At 42.4% G+C, this 27428-nt stretch overlaps 1 protein-coding gene across 4 annotated transcripts in view; it reads left to right on the forward strand.

Annotated features, from left to right (window-relative positions):
• The window catches only part of LOC132382047 (kazrin-like), a 726142-nt gene that overhangs the window by 506783 nt on the left and 191931 nt on the right, over positions 1 to 27428 (forward strand). For all 4 annotated transcript variants that reach the window (XM_059951869.1, XM_059951868.1, XM_059951871.1 and 1 more), the window contains one exon: positions 2220 to 2411. In XM_059951869.1, coding sequence (XP_059807852.1) covers positions 2220 to 2411 — 192 coding nt within the window. The remainder of the gene's footprint in view (positions 1 to 2219; positions 2412 to 27428) is intronic.

Consider the following 27428-nt stretch of genomic DNA (forward strand, 5'->3'; position numbering starts at 1 on the left):
TTCAGCATTTCTTAGGATTTTTCACTTCCATTGATTTTACGTAGCGCAGGGTAGCTGAGGGTATCATTGTCGATCAGTGTCAAGCTTACAATCTCTGGCTTATGTCATGAAATTTGTTGCTTTCTGTCAGGAATTCATTGCAATACATAATAATAAACCCATCTATAAATTACAATGAGAAATATATATATATAAAATAAGTAATTAGTGTGAGAACAGAGGGAAAATAGTGTTCGTGAGTTCATTGTCCATTCAGAATTCTGATTGTGGGGTGGGGTGGGAGAGAAGCTGTTCCTGAAACATTGAGTGTGTATCTTCAGGCTCCTATGCCTCTTCCTTGCTGGTAGTAATGTGAAGAGGGCTTGCTCTGCGTCTGTTGGTTAACCAGCTACCTGGTTATTTTTTTTGAAAATCTCTGGGAACCGGGCTAGCAAGTTCACTTACCACATTTCCAGCAAAGAACAAAGGGGCATCGAGTCCCATGTGCGGAGCTGACAGAAGCTTGTGTTCTTGATGGTGGTGTGGGTTGGTAAGTGATAAAAATAATAGATAAATGTTGGAACATTAAAAGCCAACTTTAATTCACCATGTAAATGGTTTAAACTGTAACTTGGAGGAGGCAGAGATGAGAGGCACTGTGGGTTAGGGAGGAATTCCAAAGCTCTGGACAAGGTTAGTCGAAGGTGATGAGGATTGCTTTGAAATCAGATACACAAGGCCAACATGGTTAATTGGGTTATTATTATTGCATGTACTGACATACTGTGAATAGCTTTGTTTTGCATTCTATCCTGACTGATTATTCCAAACAGAAGTATATCGAGGTAATACAAAAGGAAAAACAGTTATAGAATGCAGAATATAGTGTTAGAGTTACAGAGAATTGGCAATACTGGTAAAGGCATAGGGTGAAAAGCCATGAAAAGATGAATTCAGAGATTATCATACAAGGGGTACATGAAACGGTGAAGTATAGGGATACTGCAAGGCAATAGATGGTCAGATATCAGAGAGTGGGCCATGTAAGATTTAAAATCGAGGATGAGAATTTAAAACAGAATGTGAGCCAGTGGATTAGTGAGCAGAGGTGAATAGTAGACAGGAGATGGTCCTCGTTGAGGGATGCAGAGCAGTGTTTGTGGAGGGTGGTAGATGGGAGGCCTCATAAGGACTTTGGGATAGTGAAGGTAGCTAGGAATCAAATCTGACTGTGATGCTGGTTATCTTCCCCAACACCTGACTTACATAAAGCCCATACTTAACAAGATGTGTTTGAGAGACCCATGTGAAAGATTTTCAGCTGTTGCAGAGCCTCCAGTGACTGTTCTTGACACTAGCAGGAATTTTACCACATCAAACCCTAGAAGAATATATCCTAGTTGATATTGATTTGGCAAATCCTACCCAAGACACGCCGTCCAGGCCAGCAATAATATATTTTTTAATAAAGTTGCTGATATTAATAAACTTGGGCTAAGTAATAACATCAGCTTTTTATTATTAAGAATGAAAAAGTTAGATATAAAATGCTTCTGCAGATTAACTGTTCTATGGGACAACCCAGCTCTGCAGAAACTCAGTTCATGGCTGCATTTTTGATTTGTCAGTCGTTCAGATTATGGACAGTTTTCAGATTGGAGCTCTGCCGTAACCTGTAAGGAACCTGTACAAAGAATGCAAGGGCAACACTCTTTGTACATAAGATGCACATTAAGTATTTCAGTTGATGTTATGAACTCCCAGACAGCCAAGGCTGTGAGCTTCATGCATTTCGTCTAGTTGTGTGCAAATAGCGACATGGCAAAGGGACAATTTATATCCAGCCTTTGAATGAATGATAAATATTTTTCTAACAAGAGTTCTGATGAAGCATCTCTGATATTTAAATCTCTGAAATATTTAAGGGGAGTCTGAGGGGGAACTTATTCACTTGGTGGCGCGACTGAGGAATGAAGAGCCAGTGGAAGTGGTGGATGAGTGTTCAATTGCAAAGTTTAAGAGCAATTTGGATGGGATGGGATATGGAGGGCTGTAGTTCAGGTGCAAGTCGATGGGAGTAAGCAAAGACAAGATGGACCGAAGAGCCTGTTTCTGTGCTATAGTGTTCTATGACTCTGTGTAATCCATTATTTTTCTGCCAGACAGTGACGGACTTGCAGATCTTTTTTATTAGAGATGACCATACCTGTTATTAAACTGCACATCTGGTCTGTTGGCAGTGCTTCTTCGTGAGGAGGTTTCCCGGCTCCAGGAGGAAGTGCAGTGGCTGAGGCAGATGAAGGAAATGCTAACGAAGGAGTTGGAGGATACGAATGCAGGAAAATCAGCTGAGATCCTGTCGGTGACTGAGCTGAAAGTACAGCTTGCCCAGAAGGAGACCGAGCTGGCCCGAGCCAAAGAAGCCCTCCAGGGTGAGTGCACAACTTTGCTTAGCAAATGAAAGTGAGAACGTTGAGCTCCCACCAAAACCTGTGTCTGGCTTCTCACCTTCCACTAACTCAAAGTTCTCCAGATTTAATACCCGACTGGTCTCAGGCAGGGCAATAGTCAAGAAATACCGTTAAATTTTAGTGACCTAAAGAGAGATGAGCTCCCAGGCACAGTTCACTCTTTTACTGATATGTGGGATCTGGTTTATCTGTTCGGAATTCCATGGTGAAATAACCATGTAGCTTCACTGTAGATGCTTCAGAAGTAATGACAATGCCGGAGAGCAGTAAGCATCCACAGAGTTCATTCCCGCATGGAGTCGATGCTTCTGGGAAGAGGGAGGAGAATATTGATGGAATATATCTGTAGTTATGTATGTGAGGAAGTGTCATGCAGTTGTGAGCAGCCTGAGTGGGATCACACTCTCTTGCTTCTATCCTTGTTGGTTGTGGCTTCCCTTGTTCCCTTGCTGTGACCAATGATAGATCGTTAAGCCCTTTTTTTCAGTCCATTATTTTCATCCAGACAAATATCACTTTCCACGTATATATCCAGCTCTATTTTATTGCTACCTTACTTAGCTGAGAAGAACACTGGGGTCTCTCTTCACACCATCACAGACATTTACACTACACGCTGCATCCGCAAAGCAAGCAGCATTATGAAGGACCCCACGCACCCCTCATACAAACTCTTCTCCCTCCTGCCGTCTGGGAAAAGGCACTGAAGTATTTGGGCTGTCACGACCAGACTATGTAACAGTTTCTTCCCCCAAACCATCAGACTCCTTAATACGGAGAGCCTGGACTGACACCTTACTGCCCTATTGTCCTGTTTATTATTTATTGTATTGCCTGCACTGTTTTGTGCACTTTATGCAGTCCTGGGTAGGTCTGTAATCTAGTGTAGTTGTTTTTTTTTTTGTTTTTTTACATAGTTCAGTCTAATTCTTGTACTGTGTCATGTAACACCATGGTCCTGAAAAAAGTTGTCTCATTTTTACTGTGTACTGTACATAGCAGTTATGGTCGAAATGACAATAAAAGTGACCTGACTTGACCTTACCTGACTCCACCACATTCTTAAAATGGTTGTGCTTGTTTCTATAGCATCTAGTGTAATATGAATAGAAACTTAGTCCAAAATGTTGCAAAACCTCATGCTGTTGTTTTCGACGTCTGATACAAACTCCTTCTGTCAACTCTAATCCTCTCCTTAAACGCTTTTTGAAAGCTGCCTTACGTTATTTGCAACTTCAGGTTTATATTTGACAGAAAATGAGCTGCTGCATTACAATACATTTGCATCTTGACTGCGACCTCCTGTTTCTGTCTCTGTAGTATAATCCTTCTCTGTCCCATTGCTTCAGTTTATCTCCTGGTAAATTCCTCATCTCTACCTGGTGTCATCTCGATACTTGACTATTCCAACTTCCACTTGACTGGTTCCAATTTTGTCCCCAGTGTGAACTTGAGATGATGAAAGATTCTGCTCTCCATGGCTTTTCCTGCATTCAGTACTATCCAGTAATCATGGCTGTACTCACAGATCTGTGTTGGGTCCTAGTTAAGAAACACCTACATTTCAAAATCGTACTTGTACCATTGTCTGATTTTTTCTCTTTTTGTCTTATTCTCTGCACCCCCTTGTAACTCATAGCTTTCTTTTCTTTCATTTAAAAGATCCTTAAAATCTCATTGACCTAACTTTTAGCCATCATCTTAATACCTCCCCCTATGGCTTGGAATCATATTTAGTTTGATGACACTCTTGTTAAGCTTTTTTTGAGAGATTTTTTTTGCATTTCTAAAGTAATAATTCTATCTAAAGGCAAATAGGTGTTCTGCTTTACTTGGAAATTAAGAATTTCAGTGTAAGTTTATAGTTTTTTCAAGCCAATAAAAATAAATTTACTTACTTTATGACTAATCTTTGGTTCTGTAGAAAAGGTAACTGCACAGTCTTAGAGCAGAGGTTCTCCACCTGGGGTTCACAGACCCCTTGGTTAATGGTAGGGATACATGGCATAAAAAAAAGTTTGGAAACTCCTGGTGTAGAGCAATAGCTTTGTCAATGACGGGACTGGTAGTTGACCAACTGATAAGTGCCTTTTCTCCAATAGTCACTCAATGATGGCATTCTCTCTCTTTCAGCTGATAGGCTCCATTTTGAACCTCTTGAAACCAGATTCAGTAACTGCTTGTACAAAACATGGAAGTCCTCAGTTTCATTAAAGTCTTATACAATGGGATTGTAATCCAGAAAGTCGAGGGTTAATTCTTGGGTCTGAGCCATGTTGACAGATCTTAACTGGGTCTCCAAAATAGGCCACAGCAACCAATCAAATCGAGGAGGAAAGATGTATTGAACTTCCAGATACTTGCTTCTGCATTGGAGAATGAATGCACTTCCAGTTCCATGCTGTCTGTGATCCAATATCAGACAGTCTCGCTTGGTTAGGTTCCTAGAAAAAGAGTGCCTGTGAGCTCATTGCCCACGTCAGTACATTCAGGGAAAAAATGAGAAATTTGGTGGGTTGATGTTTATCTAGTAGAATGTAACAAGCACTTTGGTGACATAGCTGAACGCTCTATTGCTAGCTCTGATTTGAAGTCATGTTCTCTTTCAAGAGCTTTTTTTTATTGCTGTGTTGGTCAGACAGAACAAACTCGTTGGCAACTTGGGAGGGGCTGGAGGGAGAAGATTTGAAACTCCTCTCTCGAGAGCTTGTTTTTATTTTCTAGTCTTGTCAGTTGCTAACAAGACAATTTCTTGAATTCTTTTTCTGGAAAAGAAAATCATAAAAATTTTAAGACAGGGAAATCCAGTTTGATGGTAATTGTTGCTTCGAGGAGACATTTCTGGCACATGAGTGATCTGATCACTGCAAGTATTCAAATAAGAACTTGGTTTGAGACTTCAATAAGAACCTAATTTCTACAAAGTGAGCTGTTTCAGAAATGAACAGTTATACTCTGAAATCACATTCCTGTAGCAAATGGTCACTGTAAAAACAATACATTTTAGAACCATGCAATATTAAAACAAAAGATCTGATATCATTATGTTTCTCGGAATTCTATGCAGTAAATGATGCTTAAATCACGGAAGCTGATGTGATTTAACCCAGTCTGCCTTCAGCAAAGGGACATTTTAACAGATGTAAGCTGGAATCCAGAAATAAAATATAATTTGGGATGTCTGATAGTGAATCCTTTCTCTTTTTAGTTATTCTTACAAACTGCATGCATGTATGAGCCTTGAGCTGTGGCAGGTCCTGGCTTGGCTGCGATCCCTGTTAGTAGTTCACTGAAATGTACAGCTCGTGCTGAATGTCAGGAGGTGGCTGGAGGCCACAGATTCAAACCTCTAGGAGACAAAAAAATCAGTAGAAGTACAGACCCAATTGTTTGGGAGAGGGGCACACACAAAATGCTGGAGGAAATCAGCAGGGACGGAGAAACGTATGGACAGGAATAAGCAGTTGATGTTTTGAACCAAGACCCTTCATCAGGATTACTGTTTATTCCTCACCATACCTGCTGCCTGACCTGCTGAGTTCCTCCAGCATTTTCTCTTCTCTTTGCATGTTGCTCTGGATTTTCAGAATCGGTAAAATCCTCTTGTGTTTGTTTGGGAGGGTGTTGAATTCCTGCTCAACATTCCTATGCCTCCTGTAGCTTAGATGCACTTGCAGAGGTATTTGTGTCAGAAGGACCATGTTGAGCTCCTCTATAGTATGACTGCTCTTCCTTCATTCTTTTGCCAATCTGAAAGAGAGCCACCCGTTACAGCTAGATTAGAAGTCCTCGCCAAGTTATGAATGAGATTGTTTTAATTGATGCAATATGATTCATAAGTTTTTGAGCTCTGTCATTATCCAAGTAGCTGGCTACTGGTGTAGTAGCATCAGCACCAGACTTCGAGGCAAATGGTCCCAAGTTCGAATCTGGCCGGCTCCTTGCACACTTTGCATCCACACTAGGTTGAGCATTGAGCTAGCAAGGCGGCCTCGTAAAATGCTACAGAAGTAGCAAAACTGCGGGCTGATGCATCACAAAATGCAAAAAGGAACAACAACAACATTATTAAGCAAATACTGTAGATTCCCCTGGTATATATCTGTCTTCGCTTCCTTTGGAAGTTTATGCCATTAATAGGTGACAGTCTGAAATCTGTTTTTAAAACTCCCATCTAACCCCTTGGCTACATTCTCCCATATCACCAATTTCCACGTCATTTGGTAATAAATCCATTGGGATATTTGGGAAAACTTTTGTCTGGAGAATGAAGAACACACGGCACAGCTCGTAGAGCCCAGTGCCACACAGCACCTTGAACCTGTGTTCAGTCCTGACATCAGATCCTGCCTATGTAGAATTTGCATATCCTCCCAACTTCCTTCTGTGAGGTTGGCTGGTTAATTGGCCACTGTAAATTTCACCCCGTGTGTAGGTGAGCGTGGGATCTACAGGGAGTTTTTGGGAACGTGGGGAGAATAATAAAAAGAATAGTATTAATGTAAATAGATGATTGATGGTCACTGGGGACCAAAGGGTCAATTTGTTTGATTTCTTTCTCTTGCCCCTCGCACACAAGAATCAGAATGAGAATCAGGTTTAATATCACCAGTACATGTCGTGAGATTTCTTGTGCAGCAGCAGTACGTTGCAATATATAATAATAATAATAAAAACTGTGAATTACAGTAAAGTAATTAAGGCTCCTCTACCTCCTGCCTGATGGTAGCAATGAGAAGAGGGTGTGTGCTGGGTGATGGGCACTTTTTGAGGCATTGCTCCTTGAAGATATCCTGGATTCTGGGGAGGCTACGGCCGCTGATGGACAGGAACAGGCCGTGTGGCGCCTTCAATCCTGCCTCATCAGTTCAATGTGGCTGATCTACACAGCCTTCAACTTGCCCCCTGTGCCAGATGGCTGAAGCCCTCATCCTCTCATCTTTCAAAACTGTATGCAGCCCTATTTGAAGTACTTCTAATGAGATCGCATCCACAAGTCTGTGGGGCAGATAATACCAGAGATTCATGTTTCCTGTGAGAAGAACTTACTACCAAAGTAATATTTGAACTCAGTAGTGTTAAAAGTGAAGCTGGATATAGAGTGAGGGAGGAAGGAATAGAAAAAGGGATTGATAGTCAGGTGAAGAAAGTTGTGGAGCTTGGTTGCCCTGGGTGTCCTAAAGGAAGAGTTCATTCTTTCACTAGCCAACAGGTCATGCTTGGGCAAGGTGTATTACGTGCTGAGCCCCCGTATTAGGGTCACATGAAGACATATGAGCAGGTGGTGGGTGGTCGTATGAGCAGCTGGTGCACACCACAAGTCCTGGTTATGCAGCCACCAATCTCTGAAGAGCATTGATAATGGCTGGGGTCACCCGTCTTATAAAGACACTGCCCAGAAGAAGGCAAGTAGAAAAATTTGCCGAGAGCAATCATGGTCATAGAAAGGCCATGATCGTCATACAGCATAGTACCTAACAAACAAACTTGTGGAGTAGTGCGGATCTGTTGGTCTGAATGGTCTTGCTCCTGTGCTGTAAATACTGCGTGATTCAATTGAGATTGAACTGAGCATCCTTGATTCTGCTTGGTTTTCAAAAAGTAGTCGAGGAAATCACAACTGGCATAGAAAACCTGACAACTCGGTTCTATTTGTCTCTTAAATTCTCATTCACTAATTCCTCTGTTTGTGATAAGGAGGCTCTTAACAGTTTTCTGTTGTTGGCAGATAAATCCTAAATCAAGATCTGCTAAGTGCAGGTTAATGGAAACAAATTAAACTGTTACTACTGGCTCCATTTTCAACGTTGCAGCTGTATATCCATTTAAAAAACATGTTTTAGATTCTCACAATAAATAATGGCTCCAGCTAAACTTTCTGATGGCTTCTGTAATCTGGCATTGTGTGATATTAAGTTCCTGAAGGATTTAATGGTGCACATCTCCTTGACTCAAATTAAGATGAGTGTGCAAGTATCCACCAGCTAGCCTTGTTTGAGTCATGGGTACTTGGGCAAGTACCAGAATCAAAATCAGGATTAATATAACCAGCATATTTTGTGAAACTTGTTAACTTTGCTGCAGAGGTACAATGCATTACATAGTATTAGAAAAGAAAGACTGTGAATTACATTAAGTATATACAGAGTATACTGTGTGTATGTATAATGCAAAGTTAGAAATAAAACCTAGTAGTGAGGTAGTGCTCATGGATTCAATGTCCATTCAGAAATTGAATGGCACATGGGGAAGAAGCTGTTCCTGAGTCGTTGAGTATGAACCTTCAGGCTTCTGTATCTCCTTCCTAATGGAGGTCCTTAATGATGGACACAGTTTTTCAGGAGAGAAAGAGGGCTTGGCCTGGCATCCTGTTAGCTTTTGTATCCAGTTTCTAATGCTGTTCAAGAGAGGGTGATGATAAGTGTTGAGTATAACCATATAACAATTACAGCATGGAAACAGGCTGTCTCGGCCCTTCTAGTCCGTGCAGTACTCTGCTCCATTGCCACCTGAGAGCTCACAAGCTGAGTTAGCCTCATTAGTTCTGTAACCAACAACAAGATTTGGAACTGATTATCTCCAGTGACACAGCAGCCAAAAGGTGATTCAACAAACTTTTTATTTCAACAGTATCTATATCGCTTCACCATGCCAACCAGTTAACAAGAAGGTTTTGACTAGCAAAAGCAAGTGCCTAATCACACTTCCTTCCACTTCCTCCCTGTCCAAAACAAAAGAGGCATCCGATCCGTTCTGAGCAAAGTAATAGATTGATTATCAGAGGAAAATTTGTGGGTTCATGGGGCCCATGTTTGACTATTTTTTATAGAGAAGTGGCAACCCCAGCCTTTTGATATGGTACACCTGGACTTCAAAGAGACTATTGTAAAAGTCACTCAGTAGAGATGTCGAACAAAGTGATAAGGTTCGCAATGTTTCAAACTGGCTAAAAAATAGCAAACAGAGCAGTTTGGAGAGAAATTTAATAGGGCACCTCAGTCACTACTGGTTTTAATTTACTCTGAAAACTCAGTTGAGAATATCATTATAAGCTAGTGATACTAAATTAGTTGTAGCAATGGATCTAGAGGGGACAGCAGAGAAATTACAGAAGTAAAAACAAAATGCTGGAGATGCTCGGGGTCAAACAGCATAAAATGGGTATTGATACTTGGTGAGCAAGTCGAGGTTCGTGAGTATGATGTATCATCTTTTCAAAGAATTAAAGGACAGGTTTCCAGCACACATCAAATTAGGGTCTGTTTTCTCTCCTGTACTCTTTGTAAATAGTTACTAATCTGAGCCTAGACAAGTCTCATTCTTCTCTGACCTTTTGTGCAATGTCAAGAGGTGGAAAGCCTGAGGTTTAGTCTGTTGAATATTCAACATTTTTCTCTAAGTAAATACCTTTATTTCCCCCCCCCCAAGGAATTTTTGGCCTCTGTTTGAACAATGACAAAGAATTCAGGATGCCAACCATTAACTTTATAATCTTTCTTTTCATTTCCTTTGGTAGTCATTATTAATTTGTGTCATTCATAATCTCCTTACTAACCAGCAGAGATCGTTCTGTGTAGCGTTACTATTGGGAAGCCTGTTGTTGGCACAAATGCAGCTGTAATGAAAGGATAACTAAGCAGCAAAACATTCTGCACAAAAGCTATTGAAAACCCAGTCGGAAAAAAAAGCTTTAAACCCTGTTCACTGTTCTCGAGCTCTGCATGTGTGAAAACCTGTGAGAGATCAATGATAGCACTTAGACTGAGTGATTAATGGAAGTCATTCATTGTACCAATCAGCCCATGGAACATTTGCACAGATTGATCATAGAAAAAGTACTAGGCAATAACAAAACTGCATTTAATCAAAGGGTATAAAAGGATATAAATAATTCTGCAGTTTCGTCATTGCTCAACTTGCAATGACGAGCTAAGATCTTGTATCTAAGAAACCGCCAGGATGGTCAAGAGAAGAGAAAAAGTAACAGGGAAGTTAATAATGCCCATCACATCATATTATCTAATTACATTCTCTTTGCCAGCTTCTTCCCTCTGTTGCTAGTCAGGGACATTCCCTACATCTTCCTATATCAGGCCTGAGTAACTTGCATACCTAATCTGTTGCATTCTTTCAATACAATCAACTTTTTTTTTCATTCCTTGCTTTTCTTGTGCTGGTTCAAGGTTCCTCTCATTAGTCATTCTACTTGTCTAACTAATTGCCAGCCTGTGTTCACGGCAGCAGAACTCGAGTGCCTCTGGTCATTGTTGTACTTCTGCATTCAAGGTCCAGTTTTAAATTATGAAATGTGACTAAGGACATTCAGTACAGCCTAGAAATTTATTCATGCCATGCCCTCCCCACGTAAAACAAAACGAGCCACGTAGTTTAAAATTGGCTTAATCCAGAGTAAAGCAATTGTTCAAACATTCCTCAATGTCATTTATGCCCTTCACAAATTCAGCTCCTCACTGTTCAGCAGGACTTTTGCTTGCCCAAGCAACTTTTTTTTGGTGTAAATCTCCTGCACGTGATATGAGCAGTAGCGCAATGGACAAAAATCAACTGCAATTAGATTTTCACCCTCACTGGTCTGAAAAGAAAAGTATATTTTAATTGCTTGGAGAAAGACATCTCTTATTGTCCTGTTTCTCCTGAAACTCTGCTTTTTAAAAGATCAACTTCTCTGTCCATGCTTTTACCCACTACCTCGTGCCATCCCAAATATAGTTTTGTCTTTGTGTTTGGACTACTTTGCTACTTCAGGTAGAGTTCATGGTCACTCTCAGCTACTTAAAGGGATCAGTCCAGACTGCTGCCACATCCCACTGCTTCATGGCGGATATCATCCAAACCCCATACTGAAGGAGACATGGCTGCTTTACTTTTCTTTCAGCTCATAGCCACTGGCAGAATGGACACAGAATTGGCTGCAGTGTAGACTTCCCTAAATTTCATGCATTCACTGACTTCCAGTAATCTTCCTGGCAATTACCTGATTAAGACCAACAACCTCATGACTTGAGGTTGCTCGGATCCCTGGAAACATTCACATTGGTTCAGAGGCAATACTCATTTATGTTTGGAAAAGTATCAGTTTCCTTACACTATGTTCTATTATGTGCTGGCTTCAGAGATTGCACCTGCTGGGCTAAATGGCCACAGCTGTGAGTCCTTGTATAGTTGGAACACTGCAGTGAAACTGACAATTTCAGCTTCAGTTTGGTATTGCAAAGGGAAATTCAAGTATGTCCGATGATAAACCTTGCAACTGAAGTTCTTGATCTTTTTGTAACCATCTAGATCTCTATCAGGGTGACCCACAATGTTGGAATTTATAGTCTAGTATCTTCTGGGGTTAATATAACTCGGCCATGTTGCGAGGGTCTGTAACTTCTCTGAACCAGGTTCCAATAGGATGGAAGAGTAAACACTCATTGTTATTTTCCTTACCGATGTCCAGCCTCATATCTTGTTTCCACTCCACTGTCATTTATTTCCCCATTTCTTTGACTCATGAAGCCACTCTTCTGTCTGTTCTAATATGAGAACCATCACACCTAAGCCCAATTTAGCCCTTCTGTGTCATTCACGTTGAACCGTTTTCAGCTGGAGTCTCTGCAGTGCTAGAAATGGAACTCATTTATTTCTCCACCTTGTCCGGCTCAGAACTGAGAGGGAGTTGTAATGCCATTTGTAGAGATCTCAGCATTTATTGTTAAAGGCACAATGGCAGACGAAGACAAGTACCTTGACTGGCATAATGTATAGAGCAAACGATTACTGAAAAAGCTGTATCATTAGACTTCAGCTTCTCTTGTATCTCCATAGCAACTCAGAGTAGGAGTACTCTATCTCAGTCAGGAACTAGGAGCGGTTGTCCTCTTTTCCATTCAGTCTATGGCTGGTAAGTGCAGACCAAGATTAGCTGCACTGTTATCTCACAGGAACAGAGAAATTTGAAGTATAGTTTGGCCATTCATATTCCCTTGCGAATGCTCTGCCTATCAACAAGGTTTTTTTCTTAGTCTCCAAAGGTTCACTACTCTTCATTTGGAGCAATTCCTTCTCCTATTTTGAAACCAGGATCCCTGGTTCTGGTCACCTCAACTTGAAGAAGCATTTCCATCTCCACACTTTCAAGCCCCATTTAGAAGATTTGTACATTTCAATTAAATCATCTTTCATTCTTTTAAACATTTGTGAGACTAGAGTCAGATGAATAATGCCTCCTTGAACAGCAAGCCTGCCATCTCAGAAATTAACCTTCACTGCATAACCTCGACTAGATAAACAAGATCCCAGGTGGAGTCTCTGCAGAGACCTATTATAGTTGGAGAAAGACTCCCATGCTCAGCTCTTACAATGCACCTTAGCTCTGGTAACATACCATTTGCCATACTAATTGCTTTCTGTATCTTCATGTTTAATTTTTAAGCGACTCGTGTATCAGAACACATAGCACTCTCTGAATACCAGCACCTTTTAATCTGTCACCATTTTTAAAAAGCACTCTACCTTTCTATTTTGTTCTATAACCTACTTTTCCACATTATATTACATGTGCCATTTATTTAAATTGAGAGACCGTTCTGCCAATCAGCTTTGTATCATCAGCAATCCCTTTATCTAAGTGGGATTCCAATGGAGCTTAGCAGTGAGGAGCTGGAATTCATTTATTCTTACTGGGGCTTGGAGATGTGAAGATGGAAGTGCTTCCCCAAGCTAAGGTGAGTAGAACCAGGAGGCATTCAGGTCCGAGATCGCTGTGACACAGATTGTGAGTGGTTAGGATGCCTGCAAGTGCAGTAAACCTGCCAGGTACTGCAAGGACAGAGCTTCCCAACTTGAAAATGGTCTGTTTATTCCCGCTCTGTGTGCTCTCGCCATCAACCAGTTATTATTTCATGTCAGTATATTGTCCACAGTGCTAAGCATGATCGTTTTGTTCAATAATCTCATGTGTAGCACCTTATTAAAGGATTTCCAACAGTGGGATGCTCCACTTTCACTCACTCACTCTTGTCTATTTTGCTGGTTTCAACTTCAAAAAAATATTCCAATTGGAAAGGCCGAACACGATTTCCTATTCATAAACCCATCTTGACTTTGCCCAAGCAACACACACACAAAATGCCAGAGGAACTCAGCAGGCCAGGCAGCATCTTTCCAGCATGTGCAGATCCTCCTGTGTTTGCTGCCACGAAGCCTCATCCAGGAATGCCTGCCCTGAAGAAGTTTAAATGCTCCTTCCACAGATGCTGCCTGGCCTGCTGAGTTCCTCCAGCGTTTTGTGTGCGTTGCTTGGATTTCCAGCGCCTGCAGATTTTCCCTTGTTTGACTTTGCCCAAGCTGATTATTTTCTAAGAACCATGTTACCACATCTTTCATAACAGAATCCGAGATTTTTTCCTACTATTGATGCTAACCTAACTGATCCACTGTGCCTTGATGACAATCTCAATCATTTTATAAATAACGGGATTACATTTGCTCCCTTGTTATCAGTAGGAGCCCAATTGAGAGTACAGCATCTGTCAGGTGTGGAGAATGTGGGTGCTGTTTTATAAAAATTGCTCAAAAACAGCAGACTCTACATAATGCAGTACATTGGTATTCCGTGCATAAACCTTCAAATAAATTACTGAACTATGTGTCATCTCCCTATCCTTTTAAATAATAATGTTTTGCACTGCAGTTCTGTATTTTAAGGCAAGGTGGTATTAATATAAAATATAGCAAAAATAAATCAAATGAATGAGTGTACTTACCATCACATGAAGTGTCAAATCTCCACAGAAAGTTGCTGCTAATCAGCCTACAACTACACTCCCCTTGTGATTGAATGTAACTTGGCTTTCACACTTATTTTGCAATGCACTCAAAATATAATTCATTTTTATTTTCATAAAAAGCAATTGATTAATATTCCTAGAATTTTTCTTGCCGGTGTGTAATAAGTCTGGCTGCATAGGTACCAGTTGGTTAAGTTTACTACGTGTACACTTTCTCCTTATCATTTCCTTCAAAACCCGAGAGTCCAAATCACCAGATCCTGAAATTTTACACCTTTCAGTCCCGTGAATTTCACGAAAGCTGGAACGTCTTTTGTTCCATGTTGTTTGCTGCCATATGGGCAATGGCAATGAGATCCTGCTGGATTCATACAGTACAGTGTCGGTGCAGGATGGATTATCTGCTCAAATCTCTGGAGCAGAACCTGAACTGAATGGCAGATGGCAGAGTGGTACCATTGACCACGTGCAGCAATTTATTTAATTGGCAATTATTGGTGGAGGACTAAAACTGTAGCAAATTTATGAAGAGTAGGAAGCAGATTAATCCAGACCCATTATGACTTTTTTTTTGCTCCTACGAGGCATAGGAGCAGAATTCGGACATTCAGCCCATAGAGTCTGCTCTGCCATTCAGTCATGGTTGATTTACTTTCGCTCTCAATTCCATTATCCTGCCTTCTATCCATGACTTTTGACGCCCTTACTAATTGAGAGTCTGTCAATCTCTACTTTAAATGTAACTAATATTTAACTTGGCCTCCACAGCTGTCTAGCAATGAATTCTACAGATTCACTGTCTTCTGCCCAGGAAGTCGATGGTATCGAAACCAAACTGGCATTTGGCCGGGTTGATCGTGAGGCTGAAATCACTCAGGCGGGAGTAGAGCTGGCGGAGGTGGGACAGACGCTCCTGATGACTACTGCTGGCTATAAGGAAGTCGTCCAAATAGATGAACTCAAAGTCCAGGTCACGTCCCACCGCATCCATTTGCCACTGGAACGTCTGTGCGGCATTCTTCAGGCTGAACGGCATTCGGAGGAACTTGAACAGGCCAAACGGGGTGATGAGTGCTGTCTTAGGGATGTCTTCAGGGAGCACCAGGACTTGATGGTAACCTCGGACGAGGTCTACTTTGGAAAAGATTCTTGCCCCGTGCAGGTTTGCTGCAAAGTCCTGTATGTGCGATGCGGGGTAGCGGTCTGGAGTTGTAGCCTCGTTCAGTCTGCGGTAGTCGCTGTATGGTCTCCAGCCCCCTGTTGCTTTGGGCACCATGTGCAGGGGGAAGGCCCATGGGCTGTCGGACCGCGGTATGATCCCCAATCCCTCCATCCTCTTGAACTCCTCCTTTGTCAGGCGGAGCCTTTCTGGGGGGAGCCTTCGTGCACGGGTGTGGAGGGGTGGTCCCTGGGTCGGGATGTGGTGCTGTACCCCGTGTCTGGGCATGGCTGCTGTGAACTGCGGTGCCAGAATCGATGGAAAGTCTGCCAGGATTCTGGTGAATTTGATGTCCGACAGCGTGATGGAGTCCAGGTGTGGGGCCGGCAACTTGGCTTCACCCAGGGAGAACGTCTGGAAAGTCTTGGCATGTACCAGTCTTTTCCCTTGCAAGTCGACCAGCAGGCTGTGAGCTCGCAAGAAGTCCGCCCCCAAGAGTGGTTGGGCCACCGCAGCCAGTGTGAATTCCCACGTGAACCAGCTGGTGCCAAACTGCGGCTGCACTGTGCGGGTGCTGTAGGTCTGTATCGTGCTGCCGTTTGTGGCCCTCAGGGTGGGTCCTGGCAGGTGTCATACCCCGTCGGGGGCAAGAAGCTGATTTCCACTCTGGTGTCGACCAAGAAGTGGCATCCCGACTGTTTGTCCCAGACATACAAGAGGCTGTCCTGGTGGCCAGCCGCCATTGTCATTACCGGCAGCTGGCCTTGGCCCTTGCAGGGCGGGCGATAACAGCTGGCTTTTGTGACTCACTGCTGGTGGTAGAAACACCACTGTTCACTGTCCTCCTCACTCCTGCCTCTGTGTTGTGTCCTGCCAGGCCTGGCAATCAACTGGGATTGGGAATCTGACAGACAGACGCCACGCTCTCCCTCTTGGCTTTCCACAGCACGTCTGCCCAGGCGCCACCTTCCGGGGGTCTCTGAAATCTGCGTCAGCCTGCAGCAGATGTATGTCCTCAAGCAGTTGCTCTAGGAACGCTTGCTCGAACATGAGGCAGGGCTTGTGTCCGTCAGCCAGGGCCAGTATCTCATTCATCAATGCTGACGGCAGCCTGTCTCACAAACCTTTCAGGTAAAGCAGGCGGGCACCCTGCTCAAGCCGTGAGAGGCCAAAGGTCTCAAAGAGCAGCACCTTGAATGCTTCATATTTGCCTTCTTCCGGGGGCGACTGTATGAAATCCGCAACCTGGGAGGCCATCTCCTGGTCAAGGGCACTCACCACGTGGTAGTAACACGTGGAATCAGATGATATCTGCCGAATCTGGAACTGGGCTTCTGCTTGGCTAAACCACACGCGTGGTCGCAGTGTCCAGAAAGTCGGCAGTTTCAGCGAAACTACGTGAACAGATGAAGAGTCGGTCATCTTTGGTCCAAATCCCGTTTGGACCGTCGGGGTCACCAATGTAGCGATGTGCTACACACAGTGCTGAAATAATGACACGCAGTTGGTAAGTCGTTTCGAGACTAGTTTATTCAAACTTCGCGGCGCCCACCCTCTCCGGGCGGAAATGACGTCAGAGGTGCACTACCAGAGCCTCTCCTTACGCGCTGGCTATTTGTGAGCCGGTTCACTGTGCAGAAAGTGGGTCGCCACCGTACCTGTTTTGTGACAACCTGTGCTCAATGAAGACTTGTTCAAGCAACCAACAAAGACCAGATTGCAATGTTTATACTTTTATTGGATTCAATTGTTCTCTTGCTGTCCTTGACTAACCAGGCTTGCCTCATTGTGATAGTTCCTCTCAATGGTCCGCAGCAGCTTCAGCATCAGAACATGGCTGCTGAATTATTCACTGCATTCCTTTTGTATTCGGCCTCCTATCTGGACTATGTAAATGAAGCTGTAAGGCACTCAGTGCATTTCACTGACACACTGAGCTGCTTAAATTGGTAATTTTTGAGAATTTACATTGTCAGTTTTATTAAAAAAAAGACAAATGAAAAACAAGTAGACCAGCACCTTTTGTTTGTGTTAGTTATTCTCAGCAGACATTCCCAATACTTCATTTAAGCTTGTCAGCTCTGGATACATTCCAGTCTCTAATTGTCACATCTCGTAAACATCTTTGTTGCCCCATCATTATAATTACAATAATTAATATTCAAAGAACTGAAAGTAGATGGGATGCCACATTTTCAATGTGCTTAGGTTCACTACAGTGTATGGCAGATTTGTTTCTTAATTGAAGATGTAATTGGGCAACCTCAGTCTTGGACAACTTTATTTCAAATCCTGTGTCAAAGTGTGACTATGCTCCCAGAAAGCAACTGAGAATACAACACACACTGAACGCCAGGGGAATTCAGCAGGCCAGGCAACATCTATGAAAAAGAGTAGCCAGTCGACGGTTTTGGGTTGAAATCTTTCAACAGGACTGGGAAGGGAGGGGAACGAGTCAGAGTAAGGAGTTTGGGGTGCGGGGGGGGGGGAGATAGGAAGGGAGGAAGAAGTACAAGGTGGCAGGTGAGAGGTGAAACCAGGTGAGGGGGAGGGGTGAAGTAAAGAGCTGGGAAGTTGATTGGTGAAAGGTAAAGGGCTGGAGAAGGGGGAATCTGATAGGAGAGGGCAGAAGACCACGGAAGAATGAAAAGGAGGTGGAACACCAGAGGGAGGTGATGGGCAGGGAAGAAGAGAAGGTGTGAGAGGGAAACAGGAAAATCGATGTTCATGGCATCAAGTTGGAGGCTACCCTAGATGTTTATAATAAAGTAAAGTGGCCACTTTATGAGGTACACCTTGGACCCCAGTATGGTCTTCTGCTGCTGTAACCCATTTAGTTCAAGGTTTGACATGTGCATTGAGAGGTACTCTTCTGAACCCCTCTGTTGGAACACATGGTTATTTGAGCTAATCTCACTTTCCTGTCAGCTTGAACCAGTCTGGCCACTCTCCTCAGATCTGTGGCCGGCAGAACTACGACTCACTCAAGGAACACACACAACATGCTGGAGGAACTCAGCAGCATCTGTGGAAAAGAGTAAACAGTCGATGTTTCAGGCTGAGGACCTTCTCCATGACTCGAGCATTCTTCAGTTCCTCCAGCATGTTGTGTGTGCTGCTTTGGATTTCCTACATCTGGAGATTTTTCATATTTGTGATACCACTCACTGGATTTTTCTTTTGTCTCTCGCACCATTCTGTGTAAACTCTAGAGATTGCTGTGCGTTAAAATCCTGGGAAGTCAGCAGTTTCTGAAATCTCAGATCACCCTTTCTGGTATCAACAATCATTCCACAGTCAAAGTCACTCTAAGATGACAATTCTTCCCCATTTTTATGTCTGGTTCGAATAACAACTGAATCTTTTGACCACATCTGCATGCTTTTATGCATTGAGTTGCTGCCACATGATTAGCTGATTAGATATTTGCATTAGCAAGGAGGCATACAGGTGTACCTAATAAAGTGGCCACTCAGTGTACATGTTAATTGTGTTTTAGTCATCTGGAAGTTATGGCCTTGTCCTTTTGAACCTTCACCCTGCCTGATGGGAACTTGACAAGATGAAAGAAGCAAGTACACCAAAGAGCCATGGATAAATATTTTGGAGAAACAGCTGCCTTTGCTTAGTGGGTATAAGGTTCAAACTAAACTGTCTTTCTGCACTCTAAACAAAAATCAAAAGCCACTAAATTTTTGGATGCATTTAGCGTCACAATGTGTTGGGTTTGTCTTATCTATCCATGACACCTTCAATGAAGAGCTGTTTGTTCATGGGATTATTGAGGGAAATCAGAAAGTGAACCAGCTCCAGAAGTGAATAGGGAGGTTCTTGTGTGTGTGGGTTACAATACAGCTGCTTCATGCACAGGCTGTCTCTGTTACTCCAAGCAAACTTGCAAGGAGGGTCTTTATGCAGATTAAATTTTGCTTTGACTTGGAGAAAGTATCAGCAGGTTTCAAAATGTCCCATTCACCGCAGTGGGGAAAAAAACTTAAGTGAAAAAATCCACCGTGTGCATGAATAGGAAGCTGCCACTTGGCTCTTTGAGAGGTTCACTTGTTACAGTTTTTGAAGCAGGCCCCTGACATTGCATTAAGCATCTGCAACCTGGAAAACAATGAGAGGAATGCTGTCATTTCATGGTTCTTGTCTATGGTTTGTCGTGTAATTACTTTACGTCGATGCCATTGGAGGCATGTGATTGCTACTGTTCAAATTCATAACACAATCAACATGAAGTGTAATGACCCAGTGTCCTGATTATCTTGTCTGATTAATTCTTTATCCATTTTATAATTTAGTTTGATCAATGGAGTATGTAATTACCAGACCGCTCTCCAACCACTGCAGTCCATTTAGAGACGCAACCACAGCTGTACTTATGTTCCATTATGGAGACCATCTATCTATAATTGGACCTGATAGACAGGATGTATAATTAGTTGAGATTTTCTCCCACCTTTGCATAGACTCCATGGCCCATTAGTACGAGGGAACATCACTGTTCCTCCCCGCCTTTGCTCCATCCCATGTGCCCTTGGAACAATTATGAATTCCAGCCTTCTATTCATCCAAATCAAGCCAAAGAATTCCAGAGCAAAAGATGGAGGAGCTCACCAGACACACATCTGGGGAGAACAGGAATGGGTGACATTTTGGGTCAGGGCCATGTGCCCTGGATGTTTGTGTTCTATCGAAGTAGAGAAAGGTGGATTCACCATAGCTGCTCAGAGTTGTGTCAAGGTGATGTTGAAATTAGTAAAGATACAAATGCTTCTCACAAGTGCTAAAGTTGATGGTTCCATCTTCCCAAGTTTCAAGAGGTGAAAATTGCGCCTTGTTATAAACTAGTTGTTGAGCAGTAGTCAGAAAAATTTTTGAAAGAGTGGGGAAAGGGGGCAATGTAAATGAGTGTTATCAGCAGGTATGTAGAAACCAACCTCATAGTGTGCAAAAGGATCCTGTAGATGAGGACCCATTCTACACTAATCCCATTTTTCATTCTCCCAGCTCTTCCCAAATTCTTCCACTCACTCATATATGGAGGCAGTTGGATTTACAATGGCCAATCAACCAACAATCACACACATCTTTGGCATGGAGGACGAAACCAGAGTGGTCAAAAGAAACCGAGGAGTTACACCTAACATGCAAACTCCACATGGACAGTACTAGAGTTAAGATTAAATCAGGATCACTGGAGCTGTAACATAGCTGCCCTTCTACTGTATTAGTGTGCCCTTGCATAGTGCCCACACATAGTTCAAAATCTTTAGTTATACCAGAAACTCGACTGGTCTATTGATGACTGGTGAGCCCATCTTCACAGTTCTGACCATTTACTCAAATGCTTCCTGATCTCACTAAGTGTCTTTAACAAGTAATCTGTTTCACCGTTTACTCAATGGCATCTATGACCAATAATTGGGAACAAAGCACAGGCCCCAGACCTTTAGGCGTGACAAAGGGTTTCGGCCCGAAACGTTGACTGCTTGTTTCCACAGATGCTGCCCAACCTGCTGAGTTCCTCCAGCTTGTTGTACATGTCGCTTTGACCACAGCATCTGCAGTGTACTTTGTGTTTAATGACCTTTAGGCTGTTACCTAATATTGTTCCCTACACTAGGAGAAAGAAAATTCATATGGTGATTGGGAGTCACAGTCTGATTTATCATTCATTTTAATCACCATCATGCTCAGCTATTCTAAAATTCATTCGTCTTGATTTGCATTCATCCTTCAGTGTTGTCAGCACGTTTAAAGCTCAGTGCCGGATCTTATCCCGCACCATCCTGATTTTACTTGGCCCCCGCATCAGCTGCCCGTTACTGACTCACGTCATTCAGCCGTGGACAATTGGATAATTGAACGTCTGCCGACAACTCCCTGTACACAGCAATGAACCTGCCAAACCTCCAAATGAATCCAGCAAGCCCACAGTGCACTACACCAGTTGGCATTCACAGTTATGTGGCCAGCCCTTCCACATGTTGAGTCTATAATTAATTTCATTTCACAGGGAATTGATATAGCAGCCCTTATGACATTGTGTACTTAGTTTTAGGATGGGATAACCTCATTCCCAAATAGGGCTAGCTGAGATACATTGTCAGCTTTCTGTGTTAGTCATTTTGAATGAAGTGGGAGTTTGGAAGGTTTTGTTTCAATGTTTTTAAAAAAATACTTTGGGCAGCTCTGTCCTTAATTTGATTTCCATTTGCTTTGTTGGTCAGTATTTTGGGCAAACAGAGACAGAGTACGTTAATTAAATTCACTTCCCCAGATCAAGCTGGAGATCGAGACCCTACGATTAAGCTAGGGTCTCACTCAGCCGCTCACAATTCAGTTTTATTAAATAGTGGGGTTTTCCCAGCAAAGACCAGGTGAATCCAGTTCCCAGCAGTATGGCAAGAGATAGTGAGTGAGAAGTGAGACAGTGTCCAGTTGGACAGTGAATAAGTGAGAATAAGGTACCACAAATATGACAGCAGTATTTCAACAAAATAATCTATTATGCTGGTTCATGGTTAACTGGCCAGGACATCATAGTGCTTTCTTGAATTAGAATTTGACCTTAGATTTTTGTCCCTGGTATAGGACTAGAACCCATATTATTCTGACCAAGGTGAGAATATACTTTTTAAGCTTGAAATTTAATTGACAACATGTTCTATGTGTTTCTCTGTGGACACTGCAGGATCTGTTGTTACAATTGCTAGCAATAGGCACTCTGTCTGTTGTAGTACCTGGAGTTTCAGCTCACTGCTGAGAGTTGGGACCACCACAGGAAATTCTTTCATTTTCCCTCCCTCTCCCTCCCCCTCCCATTCTCCCTGTCCCCTTCTCTCTCCTGTTCTCTCTCTCTCTCTCTCTCTCTCTCTCTCTCTCACACACACACACACACACACACACACACACACACACACACACACACACACACACACGCACGCACGCACGCTCACTCACTCACTCACTCACTCACATCTTTGAGAGATGGCCTCAAAGACATTCTCTTGATCCTCTTGGTAGATGAATGATTTTATGCTTCAGTGTTACAGCTACATCTCACCCATTATCCATGAGTAAGGATAGTCACAGAATAAGTTTTACAATTTTTTTTAAATTGTGAGAGCAGAAAGCCATGGGCTAGAGTGCTAAGTGGCTCCAGTACTGAAATACATTGAAGAGGTAAGGATTAACTGATGTCACGATTGTGCTTTAGTGATCTAATACTTAAGGAACAGTGTAAACATTGCTAATTCTATGTCATCCAATAAATTGGATGGAAGGTTCACTGCAACAGTTGATGATACCCAGTGATAACAGGATCATAGAGTCATAAAGCATAGAAACAGGCCTTTGAATCAACCATCAATAATGATCTTAAGTAATCCCATTTACCAGCACTCAGTCCTTTTCTATGCATGGGCAATTCAGTGCTTGACTAGATCATTCTCGTTGCCATGAGCGGCTGTGGAGGCCAAGTCACTGGGTGTATTTAAGGCAGAGATAGACAGATTCTTGATTAGCATCAAAGGGTGTGGGGATGAAAGCAGGGGAGTGGGGATGACTGGAAGAATTGGATCAGCCCATGTTTGGCGGAGCAGACTCAATGGGCCGAATGGCCTACTTCTGCTCCTATGTCTTATGGTCTTAAATGCTGTCTCAAGTTTGTGCCGCCTTACCGGGTGGGGGGAAAATATCCCGGTCAGATGCCTTCTAAGCCTCCGATCCTTATCTCTACCCTCTGGTGTGCGTAAGTTCAATGGCATTGGTATACGGCAAGCAGTCAGTACTTACTGACGTGGAATTACTCAATCACTTCATGCTTCCAGCTAACTGTTGAGAGTCGGGACACCATAGGAGATCTTTCGTCTTTCTTCTGCTGTCCCCCCTCCTCACTCAACCTCAGTCAGTCAATAGTACTGTTAGAGGCTGTCTCTAACCGTTTCTCTTGATTCACTTGATGGGCGAAGGATTTTATCTGATCCTTTGTCCATTAGGAGGGAGAGTCACAGGAATCGACATGATTTTCTTAACCCTGGGAGAGCAGAAAGCAATGGCCTAGAGTGCAGTCACTAAATACACTTTGCAATAAAAGGAATTGAAGAAACTTTATAATAACAAAAAAGAAAAGAGCGCATTCTGATATTTGTGGCTTAGTAAGACAAAGGGGAGAAAGATGAGGCAAGCACCAGTTAAACTCTTATTGACAGCAGAAAGACCAGAAAAATGATGACAGAGGAAATGTTGGACTTGCCTGAAGGGCCCAGAAAATGAAAACACGCTTTTTAATTAAAAGTGTGAAGTTGAAACTAGTAAATAATTTAAGAATTAAGAAATTTATGGAAATACTAGTGTAAATGGTGCAGGAGTAAGAGAGTGTGCTGTTTTCTAAAGACAGAATGTAGCAAAGGATAATTTCAGAGAGAAGGAATTGGACAGCACGTAGTACAGTGGTTAGCACACTTTACAGTACAAGCGACACGGGTTCAATTCTCAACACTGCCTGTAAGGAGTTTGTAATCTCACAGTGATTGCGTGGGTTTTCTCCCACAGTCCAAAGACGAACCAGCTGGAAGGTTAATTGGTCATTGTAAATTGCCCCTTGATTAGGCTAGGATTAAATTGGGGGTTGCTGGACAGTGGCTCGAAAGGCCAGAAGGACCTGTTCTGTGTTGTAACACAATGAATAAATAAATATGAGAAAGGACCTGGGTCTGAACACCAATCCAGTCCTTTTTGGAGCAGTATTTTAAAAAAACATACTTTTTAAGACCAGGTAGAATATTGGTAATTTTGACAGAAAGGCTGATGATCTCGACTACTGAAAATCGAAGTAGTTGTTGGGCTTTGCTGAAAGTACTTACAGCACTAATGCTAGACTTTACGGCGATGCCCCTAGAATTGAGGCTGTGACGACTAATTTGCCAGGTAGCACTGGTACATCTGGTGCCCGTGAATGAGCTAAAGACGTTGGTGCAACAAACACTGTGATTCACATGCTCGCTTAGCAGAACTAACATCACCTGGGGGAGTTTCACAGTGATGGGGCCATAGAAAGCATATTCGAGATTCCTACTTCTTGCATACCTTATCTTTACTACACAAAGCTCCTACACAAACAGGGGAAAGAAGATCATCTACATCTGTCAGTGTATAAACACAGGAATCACAAGTGTCATGTTGGAACCTGAAGCTCTAAGGAGGACGTAGGCCCTCCTTACATGTGGAAATAAATTTGTGGAAAACAGGCCATTGCCTGAGGTGAGTGTCTTCTGTGATACATTTGTGAATTGAAGAGTAGTAAGAAACAGAGGCTGCAGGGTGAGTGCTGGTTGCTTTAATCTGCGGTTGATGCAGTGCAATACTGCCTTGGAACTCCTTAAGATCCTTGAAGCCAATAATGATGATCTGAGTGCCTGTCAAGGTGACAGGCCGATTTCAGATGAGGTGACAGCTGCCTCCTCTCAGTGTCCTGTTGCCAGTGCTCCTGACGTGCCTTTCTGGATGGAGCATGAAATGTTTGCCTTGTTGGAATGCTCATTGAAACTGTTGTTCGTCAGCGAGTCAATTGAACAGAACGCAATCATCTTGGAAAGCAAGGTCGAATGCTGAGAGAGCCAGATCCACTCAGAATTTGCGTTTAGTCACGGACAAATAGCTTCTATTCTCAGGTTCAAACAAAAAGCACAGTATTTGAAGAGCCACGCTAATGGGGCCGTTTTTTTCCAAATTCTCAAGAGATGAAAACTCAACAACCTTGCCAGTATTGTGTCGGTGCTGAAAGCCTCTAATCCTGTTATGAGAATTGGTGTTCCTTCACAAATTCTTCATTTATCTGAAACCCAATGAAATAAAAGCCTTGGCAGTATTCAGATAAAATGAAGGGGTGGGATTTACAAACTGATGCACATAATGGCTGCAAATTAAATCTAGGCAATAATACTGATAAAAATAGTTAATCTTGTGCCTAAGTTGCATCCCAAATTAATCCAAGTATAAGCTGCGCAGTTTATATAGGAGGTTTTGGAAGGGTGTAAATGCCGGATTATTGTTAATATTTTATTTATTTTGTGGTAAGTTTGATCTGAAGTCTCTACCCCTATCATCATCCAGTTTGTTGATTTGACACGGGGCAAATTGCTAGAGGACTCTATCAACCTTCCCTTCTTTGAATGAGTGCGCAGTAACCTGTGAGATGATCTCCTTACTCCAACCATCTCTTCCACCCATATATGCTAGTGCATTGATGAACTAAAGCAGGGAAGAACCCGAGAGCAGATTTTGGAATGGAAAGCTACAACTGATCAAGGGGGAAGTCGCACAGGGAAAATGTTCCAAATTAAGGTTCAATTTCATGCCCGTTCTTTCCACTTGGGAGGAATTGGGCATTAAAATGATTCGGGTTTGATGTCATCAAAGCAGTCCGTGAGCCATTGTGACCACACAGTCTTAGTCTTGTAAGATGGTGTTTTGTGCTGACTTAGTGAAAGTTAACCCCATCCCAAATCAATGACCAAGGAACACAGTATAATTTGCAACCTTTGGCTTTCGACTGACTTTATTGGCAGACATGGCAAAGGTCAGATAACTGCATGAATCCTTATGGATTCTCCATTGTTTCCCTGGTTACTGCTTGCTTGAGCTAATACATTAAACCTCAGCCTGGATGACCTGTGTGATCTGTTTATAATCAGCTCTGTAGAATTAAATTACGAAATGTTTCATCCACTTATTTTCACATATTGAAAGGTTTATCTTAATGTGTCCACATAATAAAAATTAGACTCTGTCCTGGGCTATTTATTTGCTGTAAATTGCAAAGTGGAAATTGAAAGCTAATTCTTCTTATCTTGAGAGGAATTTACTCTTAAGGGTCAAGTTATTGCCCAGGACCCCATTTTGCATTTCTTGTTAATTAAAATAAATTAGAAATATTTAAAGTTAATTTGGGTAGCATTAAAGGAATTGAACTTTAATAGAAATGAAAATTTTAAATTCTTAAGTATTTAGTTGGCATAACAAAAAAAAGGGTAAGCACAAAATCTTAAGTGTGAGAGAAAATGGGAAAGAAGAGGTTGAAGCTATTACCTGGTTAATATTGGATTAGAGACCTCTCTTCAACATAGCAGCTGCTAATAGATGAACGATTCCATAGAGCTTTTGATTTGTCAGTTCTCAGTTTCATCCATATTCAAGAATGGAGGTGTTTGTGATGGTTTGCAATAGAGATGCACTGATTTCTGGGCTATCCTTTGAGAAAGGGACTAAGACCAGTGGACATAGAATAAACAGATCTAATTTTGGGGATTCTGAAAGGCTGATTCATTAGGCTCCAGCAGGATCACAATCTGTTAACTCCACACTCCACTTTCCTTTCCTATCAGATTTCATCATTTGCAGCCTTTCATTTTCCCTGCCCATCACCTCCATCCACCAATCACCGTTCCTCACCTGACTCACCTAACATTTGCCCCACTCTGCTGCCTCATCTCTTTATACTGGCTCTCTCCCCTTTACACTTTCAGTCTAAGTTGAAGGGTCTCAACTAAAAAATGTTGATAGTCCATTTCCCTTAACATATACTGCCTGGCCCGCTGAATTCTTCCTGCAGTTTGTTTTTTTGGCTCTCAGTCAAAACAATCCTTTTATCAGATCCTTGAGGAGTCTGAGGCCTTCCTCTGCTAGTGCTCCAACCTCCTTTGCTTATGGACAAAAGCAGATTTCTACAACTGGAGTCTAGATCAGATAAGGAGGTGCACTCCATTCTGAAAAGCCCTCACAGTGTTATATCTTCATTTCCTTGTAGTTCACTGCCATTTGGGCTGAGTGAAGATGTGTGGACTGACTTAACAATCAGGTTGCAGTATCTAGCAAGACACACTAAATGTGAGGGGCATATGGGAGCGGGGGAATAGAATGACATGAGCTACAAAAAATACTCCAATGTATATAATTTGTATACAATAAACAGAATGTAAATCTTCAATATGTTTCCTTGGGCTTGTCTCAGTTGAT

This window comes from Hypanus sabinus, chromosome 27 (assembly GCF_030144855.1).
Source record: "Hypanus sabinus isolate sHypSab1 chromosome 27, sHypSab1.hap1, whole genome shotgun sequence".
NCBI classification, from domain to species: domain Eukaryota; kingdom Metazoa; phylum Chordata; class Chondrichthyes; order Myliobatiformes; family Dasyatidae; genus Hypanus; species Hypanus sabinus.